General features: G+C 36.9%; 2 protein-coding genes across 2 annotated transcripts; one reads left to right on the forward strand and one right to left on the reverse strand.

Moving 5' to 3' along the window:
* Positions 1-440: 440 nt before the first annotated feature.
* LOC18036647 lies at positions 441-2,279 on the forward strand. The gene has a single exon (XM_006426657.2). It carries the CDS (start codon positions 441-443, stop codon positions 2,277-2,279), a length of 1,839 nt encoding a protein of 612 aa, XP_006426720.2.
* Positions 2,280-5,043: 2,764 nt separating this feature from the next.
* LOC18036648 (putative disease resistance RPP13-like protein 3) lies at positions 5,044-14,108 on the reverse strand. The gene is made up of 3 exons (XM_006426658.2): positions 12,855-14,108; positions 5,213-7,289; positions 5,044-5,078 (listed from the first exon to the last, which is right to left on the reverse strand). Exons 1-2 carry the CDS (start codon positions 14,106-14,108, stop codon positions 5,271-5,273), a joined length of 3,273 nt encoding a protein of 1,090 aa, XP_006426721.2. The 3' UTR covers positions 5,044-5,078; positions 5,213-5,270.
* Between the last annotated feature and the right edge of the window lie 3,286 nt (positions 14,109-17,394).

Consider the following 17,394-nt stretch of genomic DNA (forward strand, 5'->3'; position numbering starts at 1 on the left):
AGATTCTGTTGAAGACTGTGGTTTAGAACATAGGCGGAATAACTAGAACAGAAAATATCTCCAATGACCCTCACAGGTACGAAACACGTTTAAACCGTGCATTGACCGTTATATTTATTAATTTTCAGTATATCTTTAAGTGTGATTTGACATGAATTTAATGAATGTATGCCATTGAGCAAATATTATAAATTTGTTGTGCACTTGGTTCAGTTGTTAGTGGTTTCATTCTGATGGGGCAGAGGAGGTTCACGATGCAAGTGATTCCTAAAAGCATAAGGGTATTGTGGAGAGAATGGGAGCTGAGAGCACTAATTTTCCTCAGCCTCACTGCACAATTAATTCTAATCTGTCTGGGCAACCACAGGAAGTATAATTTCAGAATTACGCTTAAATGTGCAGTCTGGTCCGCCTACTTGCTGGCAGATTCTGTAGCTACAATGGCTCTAGGCGTCCTCTTAAATAATCTAGGAGAAGTCTACGAGGATATAGGTTCTCTCGGTGACAACAATGAGCTTGCTGCATTTTGGGCTCCATTTCTCCTGTTGCACTTGGGTGGCCCTGATACTATTACTGCCTACTCTTTAGAAGACAATGAGTTATACTTAAGGCATGCTTTGCAATTAGTTGTCCAAACAGTGACAACAATATACATCTTTCTCATGGCATGGAATGGCTCCCATATTTCAATTCTGACCATGCCAATGATTTTAGTTGGGTGTCTTAAGTATGGAGAGAGGACATGGGCTCTTTGGTTGGCCAGCAGAGAGCAACTTAGGAACCGGATGCTTACTCCTCCTGAAGCTGGTCCCAACTATGCCAAATTCATGAGTGAGTATACTCTGAAACATGAGGAGGGCTTTATTGTTGAAGCAAAAGAGGTGAAAGAAACTCGGGTTGAAATAGATGTATCTACACCTGGAACAGCCCCCACTTCTGATGCCAACATAGTCAAAGCTCATGCCATGTTTAAGATATTTAAGTGTCTGTTTGCGGATCTCATCCTCAGCTTCCATGACCGTGAAGCTAGTCAATCTTTATTCCAGAAATTGTCTCACGAAGATGCTTTTAATGTCATCGCAATTGAGCTAGGATTCATGTATGATATGCTATACACCAAGGCAGAGGTAGTTTATACTGGTTGGGGTCTTGCTCGACGTGCTATCATTATCGCTCTCACCTGCCTTGTGTTCGTCTTTTTCTTATTTGTTGACAGGCAGAAATATCTTAAGGTGAACCTCTTGATAACCTTCCTGTTGCTGCTCATAGCAATTGTTCTGGACATTTTTTCTGCTGTTCTACTACTTATGTCGGACCAGTCCAGTGTGTGGTTCATAAAGAATCCGAAAAATAAAAGTTTATTTAAAGCCACTGAGTTTTTGAAAGTCCTTAAATCACCAAGATGGTCAAATTCCATGGGCCAATACAGTCTCATATCTCTTTGCCTTGAAGAGAAACCTCCCCGCAAGATTCTGAAGCTCTTGCATCTGGATGAACTGTGGGAAAAGCACTCTTACAAAACTTCCAAGGAAGTGCCTGAATGTTTGAAAAAGGTGATCTTCAAACATGTCAGTAAGAACAGCAGAGGAAGCGGCCCTCAATTGAAGGAGAACAACAGAGGGAGCCGCACTCTTGACAAGTATAATCTCTCTTCTCCAATTGGTTGGAGCATGGAGGGAGATTTTGACCAAAGCATCCTTATCTGGCACATTGCAACTGAACTTTGCAATTACTCTGCCACTTGGGACAACAATTCAGATGACATCAATCGAAGATTGAGCAAGCTTCTGTCACGATATATGATGTTTCTTCAAATTCTATATCCTTTCTTGTTGCCGGTTGGGATAGGCCTTATCAGATTTCGAGACACTTGTCAAGAAGCCAGGAGGTTTTTTGAAGAACGAATGTCCGGGGAAAATTATCAGAAAAGGGCAAGAAGAATTCGAGCTTGCAAAATGTTACTCAAAGTGAAAACTGACGTCCGGCCCATCAAAGTGAAAGGAGACAGAAGCAAATCTGTGTTGTTTGATGCATGCAGTCTCGCGTCGGCACTGAATGAAATTTCAGATACAAAGAAGAGATGGAAGATGGTTAGAGATGTTTGGCTGGAAATGTTAACTTATGCTGCAAGTCAGGGCAGAGGAAGTCAGCACGCTCAGCAGCTGAAAAGAGGAGGAGAGCTTCTCACTCATGTCTGGCTTCTTATGGCTCATTTTGGTCTGACCGGTCAGTTCCAGATATCTCAAGGCCATGCGAGGGCAAAACTGTATGTCAAATAATTTTAGGGCTAGTTTAGCTACCATATTAATAAGATGGATTCATGGTACTCTAATTTCTTCCATATTAAGTCTGTATGCTATTAATACAACTGGCAGCTACTTTGCTACATTTGATCGTGCTTGGTTCATATACAAGTTTGATTATCGTTTGTTATATATTTTAAAGCGGAGAATGAGAAATAACTGATTGTGGCTGGTTTGTGGGGACTGTAAAAGAATTCTTTCGTATATCTTCTGTGGTTAGTTTTTCACTTAGGGGTGTGCATTGATCCGGTTGGATTTGCTTTTAGGATAAATTTTTGATTTCAGATATGTTCGAATCTGAAAATTCAAAAAAAAAAAAATTCATCCTTTATGGAAATAAAAACATATCCAAAACCAATAGGTCGGTTTCGGTTCAATTTCAGTTCTTTGTTTCAGTTTGGTTTCGGTTCTCTTAACAGTTTTATTGAAGCAATCGATTTTTTGGTTCATCTTAACTGTTTGGTTTGACCGCCCTCCTCAAAATCGTCTTTCATAATTTCCCTTATAACATTGTTATTTTCTTCCATCTTGCACACAAGGCCGACCATAATCTATGTATAATAAACAAAAATAAAATAATTTACAAATTTGTATTCCAAAAAAATTGTTAGAATTTTGGATTAAAATGAAGAACTTTCATAATTATAGTCGTTATTTTTAATATCAATACTGTTTGGCCCAAAGTATAAATACAATAAAATAAGTTTATATGTTATAACACAATTCATCAAGACTTTATGGATCAAATGATATTTTATCTTGTTGACTTTTGGTCAAGGACCATTTTGAAAGGTTTGCAAACAAGTTAGACCATAACATAATTTTATATGCAAAAATTTCCTAAATATTAGGTTATTTTAAAATGTTATAAAGAAAATGGATCTCAATGATATTATCCCTCTATCATCTTCACCGTCGTGACTTCCTCAGCCAGCAGCACAATATCGAAATGGAAAAACTGAAAAAAATACAGTAACATATGCATATTCAAACAAAACTAATAAAACTAAATATTATCAAATAACTTAATACAATAATAATAGATAAGGCAAGGATGAAATTAGAAATGATTACAGAGTTATTTAAAAAAAAAAAAGACCCATTTCAAAAAAAAAGAAAAGAAAAAGAAAACAAAGCAACTTACCTGGCTAGCTAGCTGGCTAGCGATAGAGCAATGGACGGAATGGCAGCGGCAGGTGGGCAGCAAGGATAAGGCAGTACCAGCCACCGGTAGATGAGACTTAGGGTTTGGGTCTGTGGCTTTGTGCAAGCAGATAGATAACGGTGCAAACATGTGTAATTTGTGTATATATATGTTTTAATGAAATTATAAAAATGCCTCAATATCAGTTCGGTTAGGCTTTTATAATTTTTTTATCTAAATATTGATCTATTATGTTTGGTATTTATAAATTTGGATTTTTAGTTTTTTTTTTTAAAAAACAAAATTAAAAAAAAGAATCGAACCGAACCAAATTTTTTTTTATTTCTGTTCAGTTTTTCCCACCCCTATTTTTTATTTCATGAAGGTTTGATCTTATGTGTAAAACACTCCCATGAACCAACAAACAACTAAAAATTTTCAATAAAAATTCTATTAATAAAAGCTATATTTAAAAGTTCAATTTCAATAATAATGCCAAACAGAGGGCAATAATGGTGAGCATTTGCTTCCTCTTCGAACCTGCCATCCCATGAATCACTTGTTATATGTAACAAATTGTTGGGAATAAAAAGTGATGGCGTATCGTCATCTTCATCAGTTATTATTTCCCTTTCCAAATTGAGATTTCTTGTTGTTGGTTAAGATTAATGAAAATGGCTCCTATGATTTTTTCCTGAATTGTTGTTATCCTTTTACTATTCAAACCATGATGAAATAAAAAAAAAAAAACGACTACAATATTTATTAAAGTATAATATTTTCATACATTAACTAAACCCAAAAAAAAAAAAAGTTATATTGTACTACTTCTAACTATCAAAATGCAACATTCACCATTATGTTAATTGCCTTGTAAAACACGAATGTAGTCCTCAATGAATAAATCTATGAAATTAAAAATTCATTTAAAAATATTTATACTTAATACCCAAAGTCTACTAAAGTCAACGCAATGTGTCCGACATAAAAATTTATGTATTTCACACTGTCATCATGGGGAGGAAGCAGCTCTAAACCATTCAAACAACTAATTATTTTTATAGTGCAAGCCAAGTTGAACATGGCATCGAAGAAGAAAGTATGTTTACTATAAGAAATTAGGCGACGATCATTAAGTCTGCAAATAGACACAAGACGATATCACAAATTTTAGCTGGAGTGAGGGAAGATAACAACTTGAATTCAATGTGAGGTCCAAGCAACCTGAAACTTTTCAAAATATTGCAATCCAGTCGGGAAATTATACAGTAAAAGCACTTGCTTGACTAAGTAATTCCATTAGTTCTGCGTATTCTTCACAAACAAGAATCACAAGACACAAAACTTCAGAAATATACTAAAATAACAACCTCCTCAGACATTAGCACCGATGTGGAATTTCTGACAGGTTGCAGATACAATAGATTTTAAAAAAAAAATCATCAAAGAAATAAGATTATCAGAATTGGTGACAAAATATATGGTTTTTCTGCAAAATGACTGGATTCTGTACCAAATGCCGATGCCAAAGAAACAAAGAGAAATTTGAAGGAACTCTCAAGGAGCAAATTGTGATGCGTTGCACTGGATTCATTTCACGCCAATGCCTCGACTCCATGCTTGTTTTCACCCTAGAATAGAAATACAACCATTGAATCAGAATCAATGTGATGCTCTGTAAAACTTCATACTTTCACAGAAAAATGGAAAGTAAATATGAGATTTTGTAACAAGCTGGTAGACAAGGAAAACTATAAAAACTCACCCTTGGAAGATTGACTACAATATTTACGGTCGTGGCCATGCATCCTCTGGCTTCATCTTCAAAACTTTTTCACTAAGGTCAGTTCCTTCAAGTTGCTCAACTTAGTCAATTCAGTAGGCATCTTTAGTTTCGGGCAGTTCCTGATCTCTAGTTTTTCTAGTGCAGTCATGGCTCCTTCCTCGATAGTCCACTCTTTCAGCTCCTTCAGCACCCATAACTTCAAGACACGAAGTTGAGGAAATCCACCATTGCCACAAGTCATTTTCTCCCCTATGTAAGAATGAGCGAAAAGCCTGAGAGCTTTCAGTTCTCTTAGCTGTCCAAGCACGGGCATTGGGTCTTCTGATAGGTATGACAACGACAAAGTAAAGATTCTGAGGTTTGGGGGAAGCTCGTGTAGTTTAAGTGGTCCTGGTAATCTTCCTAGCAAATACAGCTCTTTCAGCTCCTTGTGATTATTCAGAGATCCAATAGCAAGGTCTGAGGGTACATAAAAATCATTTATTGATCTCAACCTCAAAGACTCAAGACTTGTCAGTCCTTGAATCAAATTTGTTATCTTCCCAAGTGATGCAATATTGCAGATCAGACCCAAATTCTTAAGATCACTCAAGTTTTCCAACCAATTCAATGGAGGACTCTTTTTGCCGATTGATAAGCCCCACAGTGTCCGAAGGTTAGTTAAAGAAGGTTTAACAAATGGCTTCTGAACTGACATTTGCAAATGAATATCATTCAAATAGAGGTGCCTAAGTGTCTTTACCTTCCAGATGGACTTAGGCAATGAGGTTATATTAGTGTGCTTCATATCTAAAGTCTCAAGGGAATGAAGATCACCTAGTGACTTTGGAATTGAATCAATAAAAGTCCGTCTCAGGCCAACATACCTCAGAAGCTGCAGCTTTCCTATTGTTTCCGGTAGCACTGGTTTGTATACATCTTCAAGATCAAGCACTCTGAGCAATCTGTAGCCTCTTATAGCGATTACCATTTTAAGCAAATTGCCAAATTCACCTGCAGGTTTACCTCCTTTTCTTTTGACAAAAAATAGATAAGAATGCAGATATTCGAACTGTTTTTTGTCAGAAGGAGTTATGCTGCTCAGGTTGTCTAAATGCTCTGCAAGCCTGCAGACACATAAGTCCGAAGAACTGGATGTAGCATTTGATCTGCTACCGTCATGGATGCAAAAAACTCCCCCGCTCTCAGCATCTGGAAATAAGTAATCAGATAGAGAACTTGGCACACGGCACGTTTTAGGCCTTCCATCTGACTTCAGTTTTACTACTTCAATCATGTTCATAAGCACCAGTTGATGAAAATCTTTCTTTGCCTGATCTTCAGGAGCCATATCTTTCCCTTCAGTTGGTGTGACGAGTCGTTCAGCAGGCCATAACTGAAGCAGCCTCCTGACAGAGATCTCATATGATTTGGGGAAGAGACGGAAATAATGAAGACACGCCTTTAGATGTGGTGACAGAGACTTGTTGGCGAGGACCCAGATTGAAGAAATTCCCCTGGGAGATGACTGATCCAAAGTTGTAGCCTGATCATTATCAGAAGCTGCCTGCCTCTTTCCCGGCATGATCTTCCCAATCTCCGTTGACCAATTAGAAACATCTTTATTAGACAAGAAACCTCCCACCACACTTATTGCAAGAGGAAGACCGCCGGATAACTCATAGATTTCTTGCAATAAGTTTTGAGTCTGGACACTTTCCACGCTTCCAACCTTCTTTAGGAATAATTTGCCACTCTCATCTTTATTCAGTGGACGAAGCTGGTGAAGAAAAATTGATGGGCTGAAACTGCGAGCTACATAAGCCTGTCGGGTAATTAGGATCACTCTGCTACCAATTGGTGATGCTTGAGGTGAAAAGATCCGTTTGAGATCGTACCAGGCACCAGGTGAATGAACATCATCCAAGACTACTAGGTACCTCTTCTGATTTAAAATCCCAGTCAGCACACTTTCTAAATCAGCGAGGGGCAATTCCTCATCAACGTCATCCTGTGTGAGCTGTTTCAATATCTGAGCGAAGACACTTCTCATATCTGTTGAAAAATAAGAAAGCCACTTGCATTTTGCTAACAATTTGTCAAGGTTAGCCGAAATGTTGAATTCAAATTTGGAGAATTTGTCAAGCATGTGGCAATTTTTCAAAGAGCTACCAAACATTTGAAGAAAAAATAGAAAGTTGGCAAATTTGTCAAATTTGCCAAATGGACACCATTGACTATTTGCTTAGGTTAGGTGGAATAGTAAAAGGGTTGGTGCAATAGTGCCATTATTTTCCCTATAAATAGATGGCACTTCTTCCATTCTAAATCATCCCAAAATTGTTAAGCTTATAAGTTTCTAAGCTTTTGAGAGAAGTGAGAGAAGTGTGTCTGGGGAATTCATCTTTCCTGCAGAGTGTGAGAGTACTGGGTATATTTGGGTTTCTGGGAAGTGAGATTCGTTACTCAAATATTGTATTCTATTAATTGTTAAATAAACAATTATTCTTTCTTACCTTCGTGGATGTAGGTTTAATTACCGAACCACGTAAATTCTTGTGTCCTTTATTTTTCAGTAATTTTTGGTGCGCTTGATTCCGCATTCCGCGCACAACAAGTGGTATCAGAGCCGACGGTTCGTACTTGGGGGGATACGGTACTGTTCATGTATACGGTACTATTCCCGTATACGGTACTGTTCACATACGGTACTGTTCACGAATACGGTGGAGACGGCCATTTGTACTTGGGAGACAGTCTATTGTAAGTAGTGTGTATTTTTGCATGTCTAGGAAAGTTCTGTCAACAAAGGCGATAAGAGTCTAAGGATTCTGGTTTTTAATTGGGACCGAGTTCCCGTCCAGTTTCCTGGGAACTTTCCTGGTGCATTTATTCACGCGAAATTAACATCATAGAGGCTGTTTTTCAAGTGGAAATAGTTCGTTGAAAAAATGGTAGAAGGTGAAACTTCCAGAATTGGGGAGAGATCTACCGAGACTATTTCAGGAGACACTTCAGGTGGGAGGCGAGATTTGTCAAATCGCTATTCAGCACCTGTTATAGGAGGCCAGAAGATCGATGTTGAAAAGTTTGATGGGAAAATCAACTTCGGCATGTGGAGGCGCGAAGTTATGGATGCCCTTATTCAAATCGATCTCGATGTTGTCCTAAAAAATAAAAGACACTTGTATGATGAAGAAATTTGGGATCGTATGAACGAGAAAGCGTGTGGTCAGATCAGATCTTGTTTGACCAAGGAGGTGAAATACTTGGTGAAAGATGAGGAGTGTGCAGTGACTTTGTGGCGTACATTGGAAGAGAAGTACCTGGTGAAAAGTCCTGAAAATCGTCTTCATGCAATGAGCCAAGTATATGGCTTTCGAATGAAGTCTGGGGTGTCAATGCACGATCATGTTTCAAGATTTGAAAAGTTACTTGCTGATTTGAAGAATCTTGATGAAGATATTAAAGATGAAGTCAAGGCTATGATTCTGTTACACTCACTACCAGAGGAATATAGCCATTTTGTGACTACTTTGATATATGGGAAGAGTGTGATCGTCTTTAAAGATGTTTGCACAGCATTAACTAGTTTGGAGATTCGGAATAATGATAAAAATTCTGAACGAGCATCGTCTGAAGCTTTGGTGAGCAGAGATTGGGCGATGGAGAAACAGAAGAAGCGTGGTGGAAAGAATTCTCGATCCAAATCGAGAAGCAGAAATATAGCTCGAGATGAGTGTGCCTTTTGTCATGAAAAGGGCCATTGGAGAAAAGATTGTCCAAAGGCTCAAAAGAGAGATGGGAAGAAACCAGCAGCAGCAAACATGGCACGGAAAGATGAGAACTCTGATTATTCACTAAGTATTACTCCTGCAGCATATGTGGCTAGTTCGAGTGAGTGGATACTTGATACAGGAGCAACCTATCATTTGTGTCCTATTAAAGAATGGTTTACGGATTTTCGTAATCTGGAATCCGGTGCAGTTATGATGGGGAATAATCAACCTTGTCGCACAATGGGGATAGGAACAATTCGGCTCAAAATGTTTGATGGAATGGTCAGAGAACTCAAAGAGGTTAGATTTGTTCCAGAGATAAAGAAAAATCTAATTTCTGTGGGTGCTTTGGAAGCTAAAGGTTACAAAGTTACCATTGAAGATGGCACAATGAAGTTTACACATGGGGCTATGGTGATTCTGCAAGGGGTTCGGCGTCACAATCTGTACTATTTGAAGGGAGGTACAACTGATGAAGCAAATGTTGTTGAGGCGCACAGTGACACCACCAAGCTATGGCATGTACGACTGGGACATGCAGGAGAGAAGTCTTTGCAAACTCTGATGAGGCATGGACTCTTAAAAGGTACCAAAACCTGTAAATTAAATTTCTGTGAGCATTGTGTAGTAGGCAAGAAAACAAGGGTCAAGTTTGGTACAGCTAATCACGATACTCGTGAGATCCTTGAATATGTTCATAGTGATGTATGGGGACCAACCAAGACTGCATCAATTGGTGGAAGCCATTATTTTGTTATATTTGTTGATGATTTCTCTAGACGTGTATGGGTGTACACCATGCGAGCAAAGGATGAGGTTCTAGAGATTTTCGTGAAGTGGAAGAAATTGGTGGAGACTCAAACTGGCAGAAAGATCAAAGTATTACGATCTGATAATGGGGGTGAATATACTTCTGATCCATTCTTGCAAGTATGCCAGAACGAGGGTATTAAAAGACATTTCACGGTGAGACATACTCCGCAACAGAACGGTGTGGCTGAGCGTATGAATCGTACTTTACTGGAGAAGGTACGATGTATGTTATCTAATGCTGGTTTAGATAAAAAGTTTTGGGCTGAAACTGTGAGCTACGCAAGTCACTTGGTAAATCGGTTGCCTTCTGCTGCAATTGGAGGTAAAACTCCTATGGAAATGTGGTCTGGAAAGCATGCACAAGACTATGATTCCCTTCGTGTATTCGGGTGTCCAGCTTATTATCATGTCAAAGATGGTAAACTGGATCCTCGTGCTAGAAAATCTATCTTTGTGGGATTCAAAAGTGGAGTAAAGGGCTTCAAGCTTTGGGATCTCGAAGACAAAAAGTTTGTGTGTAGCAGAGATGTCACATTTGATGAAGCTTCAATGATAAAAGCTTCAAGTTCTCAGCAGGTGGAGAACAAGACCACAGAGGTATTGCAGCGGGTGGAGTTTGATGCAACTCCATATGTACCAGTTAGTTCTACATCAAAGAATGGTTCAACTATGGAGGTGACACCTAAAGTTGAAGAAGAAGTTGTTTCTTCTGATGTCCCACAAAATGAAGAAACAATTGATGATGTAGATGATGATGATTTTATAGCAACAAGGAGGCCAAGAAGAGAGATAAAGAAACCCGGATGGCTTACTAAAGATATGGTGGTAGCCTATGCACTTCCAGTTATTGATGATGACATCCCCAATACTTTCGGTGAAGCATTACGCAACAATGAAAGTGATCAGTGGAAGATAGCCATGGAGGAAGAGATGAAATCTCTCAATCAAAACCAGACTTGGGAACTTGTAAAGTTACCAAAGGGGAAAAGGGCTATTGGCAATAAATGGGTCTACACCAAAAAGCAAGGATCTTCGAATCAAACAACTCCTCGATACAAGGCAAGGCTCGTGGCAAAAGGTTTTGCTCAAAAGGAAGGTATTGACTACAATGAAGTTTTCTCTCCAGTTGTAAAACATACTTCCATTCGTATCCTACTTGCCTTAGTTGCAGAATATGAGTTAGAGTTGGCTCAGTTGGATGTTAAGACGGCGTTCTTACATGGAGATTTGGAGGAGGAAATCTATATGATTCAGCCTTGTGGTTTCAAAGTTGCTGGAAATGAGAATCATGTATGTAGGTTGATTAAATCTTTGTACGGACTGAAGCAATCGCCAAGGCAGTGGTACAAAAGATTTGATCAATTTATACAAGGGCAGAAATTCACCAGAAGTGAACACGATCATTGTGTTTACTTTAGAAGACTATCAGATGGAGCTTTCATCTATTTGTTACTCTATGTCGACGATATGCTTATAGCTTCGAAGAATAGAGATGAGATCGAAAGATTAAAGAAGCAGCTGGCTTCTGAGTTCGAGATGAAAGACTTGGGTGATGCACAGAGAATACTTGGGATGGAGATTCGTAGAGACAAGAAGAATGGAAGCGTATGGTTGACTCAAAAGTCTTATTTGAAGAAAGTGCTAGAAAGATTCGGTATGGATGACAAAACAAAACCGGTATGTACACCTCTAGCTCCTCATTTCAAATTAAGCTCTTCTTCATGTCCTAGATCTCAAGAGGAGCGCGATTACATGGCTCGTGTTCCATATGCTAGTGCTGTGGGTAGTCTTATGTATGCTATGGTATGCACAAGGCCCGATATATCTCAAGCAGTGAGCATGGTTAGTAGATACATGCACAATCCGGGTAAAAATCAATGGCTTGCGGTAAAGTGGATTCTCCGATATCTGTATGGGACAGTTGATGTTGGGTTATTGTTCAAGAAGGATTGTGGTCAACAATGTGTTGGGTATTGTGATTCTGATTTCGCTGGAGACCTTGACAAGCGAAGATCAACAACGGGCTACGTATTCACATTGGGTGGAGGTCCGGTTAGCTGGAGGTCGATTCTACAATCGACAATTGCTCTGTCCACTACGGAAGCAGAGTATATGGCAGCAACTGAAGCTGTAAAAGAAGCTATCTGGTTGAAAGGCTTGTTAGGTGATTTGGGAGTAATCCAGGAGAATATTGCGGTCTTCTGTGATAATCAAAGTGCGATATTCCTTGCGAAGAATCAAACATATCACGCTCGGACGAAGCACATAGATGTGAAATATCATTATGTGAGAGAGATTATCGAGAGCGGTGTTGTGTTGTTGAGAAAGATCGATACCAAAGATAATCCATCAGATATGTTGACGAAGGTAGTTTCTGGAGTTAAGTTTCAACATTGCTTGAAATTAATTCAAATCCTTCGATTGTGTTAAGATATGTCCTTCGGGAATTTTGAACTACGGTTGGCTTGATCCCAAATTTTGGGTACGTAGGCAGTCACACAGATGCAGCCACTTTGCATTTTGCTAACAATTTGTCAAGGTTAGCCGAAATGTTGAATTCAAATTTGGAGAATTTGTCAAGCATGTGGCAATTTTTCAAAGAGCTACCAAACATTTGAAGAAAAAATAGAAAGTTGGCAAATTTGTCAAATTTGCCAAATGGACACCATTGACTATTTGCTTAGGTTAGGTGGAATAGTAAAAGGGTTGGTGCAATAGTGCCATTATTTTCCCTATAAATAGATGGCACTTCTTCCATTCTAAATCATCCCAAAATTGTTAAGCTTATAAGTTTCTAAGCTTTTGAGAGAAGTGAGAGAAGTGTGTCTGGGGAATTCATCTTTCCTGCAGAGTGTGAGAGTACTGGGTATATTTGGGTTTCTGGGAAGTGAGATTCGTTACTCAAATATTGTATTCTATTAATTGTTAAATAAACAATTATTCTTTCTTACCTTCGTGGATGTAGGTTTAATTACCGAACCACGTAAATTCTTGTGTCCTTTATTTTTCAGTAATTTTTGGTGCGCTTGATTCCGCATTCCGCGCACAACAATATCAAAATCTTGAGAAACATAAACATTAGCCCAAGCACGACAAGGAAAATTCCTTTTTGTGTATGAACTGTCGTAAATTGTTTTCACCAGAGCTGTCTTGCCAGAGCCTGCCGCACCCGCCACCGAGATGAGAAAATTCTTATTGCCGCCATTGAGAGTTAATTTAGCTAACTTCAATATGTCATTCTCCATACTAACAACAGCCGTTACCTCCTCCGATATCTCTTCATCTGGAACTTGTGGTGAGAGAGTGCGATCATCATTGCCACCGTCACCTTCGCTTGCGGCATGTGCTTCATATTTTGGGTTATATGACGACTCTCCTCCAAAGAAACTCATATTCTGGCACCTTGCCGCTGCAGCTTCTTGAAAACTTAAAATCACCCGGCTACCGTTGGATGAATTTGGAAAAAGACACTTGTGAGTGTCCCAAATATTAGGCTTCCGGATATGAATCAACACTACTAGATACCTCTTCTCAGTCAAAAATTTGCGTAGCTCTTCCTGCGGATCCAGCTGCTTTTCCACCTCAGATCCTCTGACTTGTTTCAATATGTCAATGACAAATTCATTGACATCTTCTCTCCTTTCAAGCTCTTCAGGAACTGAGACCCAAGCACGGCATTGAAAATGTTTCTTGATAGTTTCACACTCGTACAATTTCCACAAGTCAATTGTCATTACTGATCCCGCAACATCCACCACCGAAATGTTGTCAAGTGACGACTGGCCATGGATTAAAAGGTCAGCTAACTTATTGACTTCCTTCTTCGTTTCCTCAGCCGAATCAGCGTTTTCAGCACTACTGATCCTCTTCAAATTCTTACCAGAAAGTTCAGCAGTATCAACAAGACTACCTCCCTTCGATTCAACTTCCAGCAGCATCTTTTCTGATTTTGCTCGAATTTCACTCACTAATTTCTCCATCTTATTTCTGAAACGGGCTTGGATAATAAAAGACCTCAAAGGGATGATGACCCCCGGGAAAACTTTACCGAACGCCTTGTGTACGCAAACTCTTTTCCTATTTTGAATTCGGAAAGTGTGTGCGGTGTCCTCTGCTTGGAAAACAGCTTTTAGAAACTCAAGACTTACGTCATTAATTTCATTTTCTTTCAAGGACTTCCCAACATCTTCTAGTACTTTACTGGAATTTTCCAGCTGAGGACCCAATCTTCGATCTTCAAACCTCTCTCGAGACATCTCTTTTAGTATCCTCACAAGAGGCAGAATGGTTGCCTCCACAGCCATGGATTCTCAAACACCTTGGTAAGCCCAGCTAGCTAAAACTGATGCTGATGCTAAACAAAGAAATGATCAAAATGAATGGATGCAACAGCAACTGCGCATGTTATCTATCTCATAATTAAACATTAAGAAATAAATACCAAATGCATGCACATACAGAAAGGGAGAAATATAAAATTTGTATTCTAACAGGTGGGGTGGAACCAAATCAATGTAAAATTATCATGATTTCAAAAGGAGCTCTAATGATTTATTTAATAAAATATTTGATAATTTAAACAAAGGCAAACACAAATTTCATGCTTTAATTTAGTAGCAAGTATTGAATCAACCTTTGAGCAGCTTTCTCAACAGACACATTGCCACTGTGAAAAAGAGAACGAGACATAAGGAAAGCATTTGTTGACACATTCAAACAGACGTCCCCACGCTTCAACCTTTTGTAAATTCTTATGCTTAATTTGTAAGAGAAATTACTCAAATGAAAAGATAGTATGCTTCTAACAATGTTTTTTGTAGGAATATGTTCAGTCAGGATAACATGAAATTGCCAAACTACCCTCAAAAATACTTTTCTTGACTAAAAAGTTAGACATCCCAAAACTTCTTTTTAAAATTAAAGTATCTATTTCCAAGTAGGTTACCGTCGAGTGAACACATCGATTTATGAAATAATTTCTACATTTACATACACTCGATCTATGATTCATATACAACTAAGTTACATGTACATCTGTACAAGGAATCTATAGACGTTGAATTTTGCATTTTGATGACAAGGGAAAGATGCATATTATATTTGTTTTGTTTTTATTTTTTATTTTTGAGGAGAAAATGCCACTTTGATTTCCTTCTTTATTTATTCTTTTAATATTGAATTTAATTTTCTTTTTATTAAATTAGAAGTTGCCATCATTTTCCTTTCAAATTTGAAATATAAAGTTTTCAATCTTTCCTCGGGGCTTGAAGCAGGGAAAAAAAAATAACAAGAGGAAAAATCAAAGAAACCTTTCAATATGGTATACATAAATAAATTGCAAAATAAGCTCAATAGTTATTCTTGAATGTGTAAGAAAAACTATTAAGAACGTTGTTTAAGCAAAATAAAGGCAAAACACATATAACAATTATCACCTTGGTGCGAATAAGATGAATTTGTTGGGGATATACTTTTTGTGGGGAATAACAAATATAGAGAATTGTTGTGATAATGGTAAAACTTTATTAAAATAAGGTAATGTATAACTCTATAATTATAAAGAAAATAATAGTAATAAATAAGCTGCAAGAAATTAATGTACTTTAAAGAGTATATTAATTTCCTGCAGCTTAATTAATGTACTTCAAGTTATGTTGCAAATATCGCTTTACTTAAGACGTTATTGGTTGTTATCAATTGAGTGATGCACATGAATTAGAAAAATCTATCTGCAAGATATAATGAAGTACTTAAGCAATAGGCATTGACAAAAACAAACTTGAATATTCTTGAATATTGCAAGCTTGCCAAGAATCAACATATTGTTTTGCCAGTAAATAATATAGTGGATATTTGTTGCATAAAATGTAGATGTTATATGATGAAATTCATCTTATGAAAGAGGTCTAAGAAAAGAGTGGTATAAGATAATTTTCTTCATATCTAAGTGGCCTAATTAAACATGGCTCTATTGATATTATTGTAACTTTTTGGGGGCCTGCAGAGTGTTGAAATGATGGACAGAGTATTATTGTTCAGTAGCTAAATGAAATATTAAAGTTGTTTTTCTCTTGATATGCCTTAAAAATACAGAATTTTATGCTACTAGTTTAGAGTACCTATTTTGCTGGTTGTTCCAATCATATCCAAGAAAAATAACCCAACTCAGATTAGAATGAAAACAAGTTCTATTATAGCATATATTGAATGCATCTTTTCTTTTTCGCTTTATATTGCTAATTTGTATTTAATTTTTATCAGATGTAGAAACTTAATGGCTCGTTGTACCTATTACGTTGTAGTTGCGGGATGTAAGCCGGACATATATAAATCTTGGCTGGATTGTCAAAGGCAGGTAAATGGATTTAAGGTAAATTTATTCCAATCTTACGAATCATTATTGGATACGGAATTAGCATACAATGCTTACAATGATGAGAAGGAAATGAACGACTGGTTGCCTACTTCGGCTACATTAGAAATTAAGAAGACTAACGTGAAAACATGCGACATGGGCTTACAAATTGATGAGGTCAAGAATGATTGTTGAAATCTCTGGATTATTTTCTCCATTGTGTTATGTATTTTAGGAATAGCGATTTCCTTGTGCAAATTTATTTAAGTGAATAATTGTATCCGATATTTTTTTTTAATTTTTTTTGTAAATTTGGCATTAATTCTAAGCCATTCATGTTGCCTATACTAATCTTGTTGTCCCAATGGCTATGTCTCTGTTATAAACTACTCTTTCACTTGCATTCACCTTCATCGTTGCTTTAAATAATCATTATTCACATATTCACAGTAAATAAATTGTGGATACAGCAATCAATCATTAAATGCCTTCAGCATAAATCTTCAGTTTACATATAGCATGCATCATTATCATGTTAAAAAACAAAAACTTGTACATCAATCATTTATCTTTGATAAATTTCAACACCAATACTAACTGAAAGAAAATAGAAGAAGGATTTTAACAGCAATTATTGAGCATCATATTAATACCATACAACCAACTACTACACAAAACACAACTAAAATTATATAACAAAACACTAAGGGACAATTTGATTTTTTTTATTTTTTGACTTGATGACATAGTTGACTTAATTTTAAGTCATTAAGTTCGTTTGTTTTTTAAATTTAATAACAAATTTTAGTCATTAAGTTATTAAGCCAATTCTTTTAACTTTTTACATAATCTAAAAGGTTTGAATAATATCATTAAAATATTTTCTCCAAAATATCCCTATCTAATTAATTAATTATCACCTATACCCATGTCTATAACTTGTAATAATATAGTAGTAAACTATTATTACTTTGTCTTTTTATTTTCTTCAAATTAACATCACTTATCTTCATAATTTTTTATGAATATTTTTCACATAAAAACATTATAAACTACAATAAAATTAATTGTCCTATACTAATTTAGAATATAAAGGATTGTATTTAATTGAATGTGATTTATATTATTATAATATATTATCTTATTTAAGTTTTTTTGGAGTGTTTAATATTTATTTTTATTTATAATTTGTAAGGGAACAAATGTAAAAATAATAGTTTTTAGATTTTTTTAAG

This window comes from Citrus clementina, unplaced genomic scaffold (genome assembly GCF_000493195.1).
Source record: "Citrus clementina cultivar Clemenules unplaced genomic scaffold, Citrus_clementina_v1.0 scaffold_7, whole genome shotgun sequence".
Classification (NCBI taxonomy): Eukaryota; Viridiplantae; Streptophyta; class Magnoliopsida; order Sapindales; family Rutaceae; genus Citrus; species Citrus x clementina.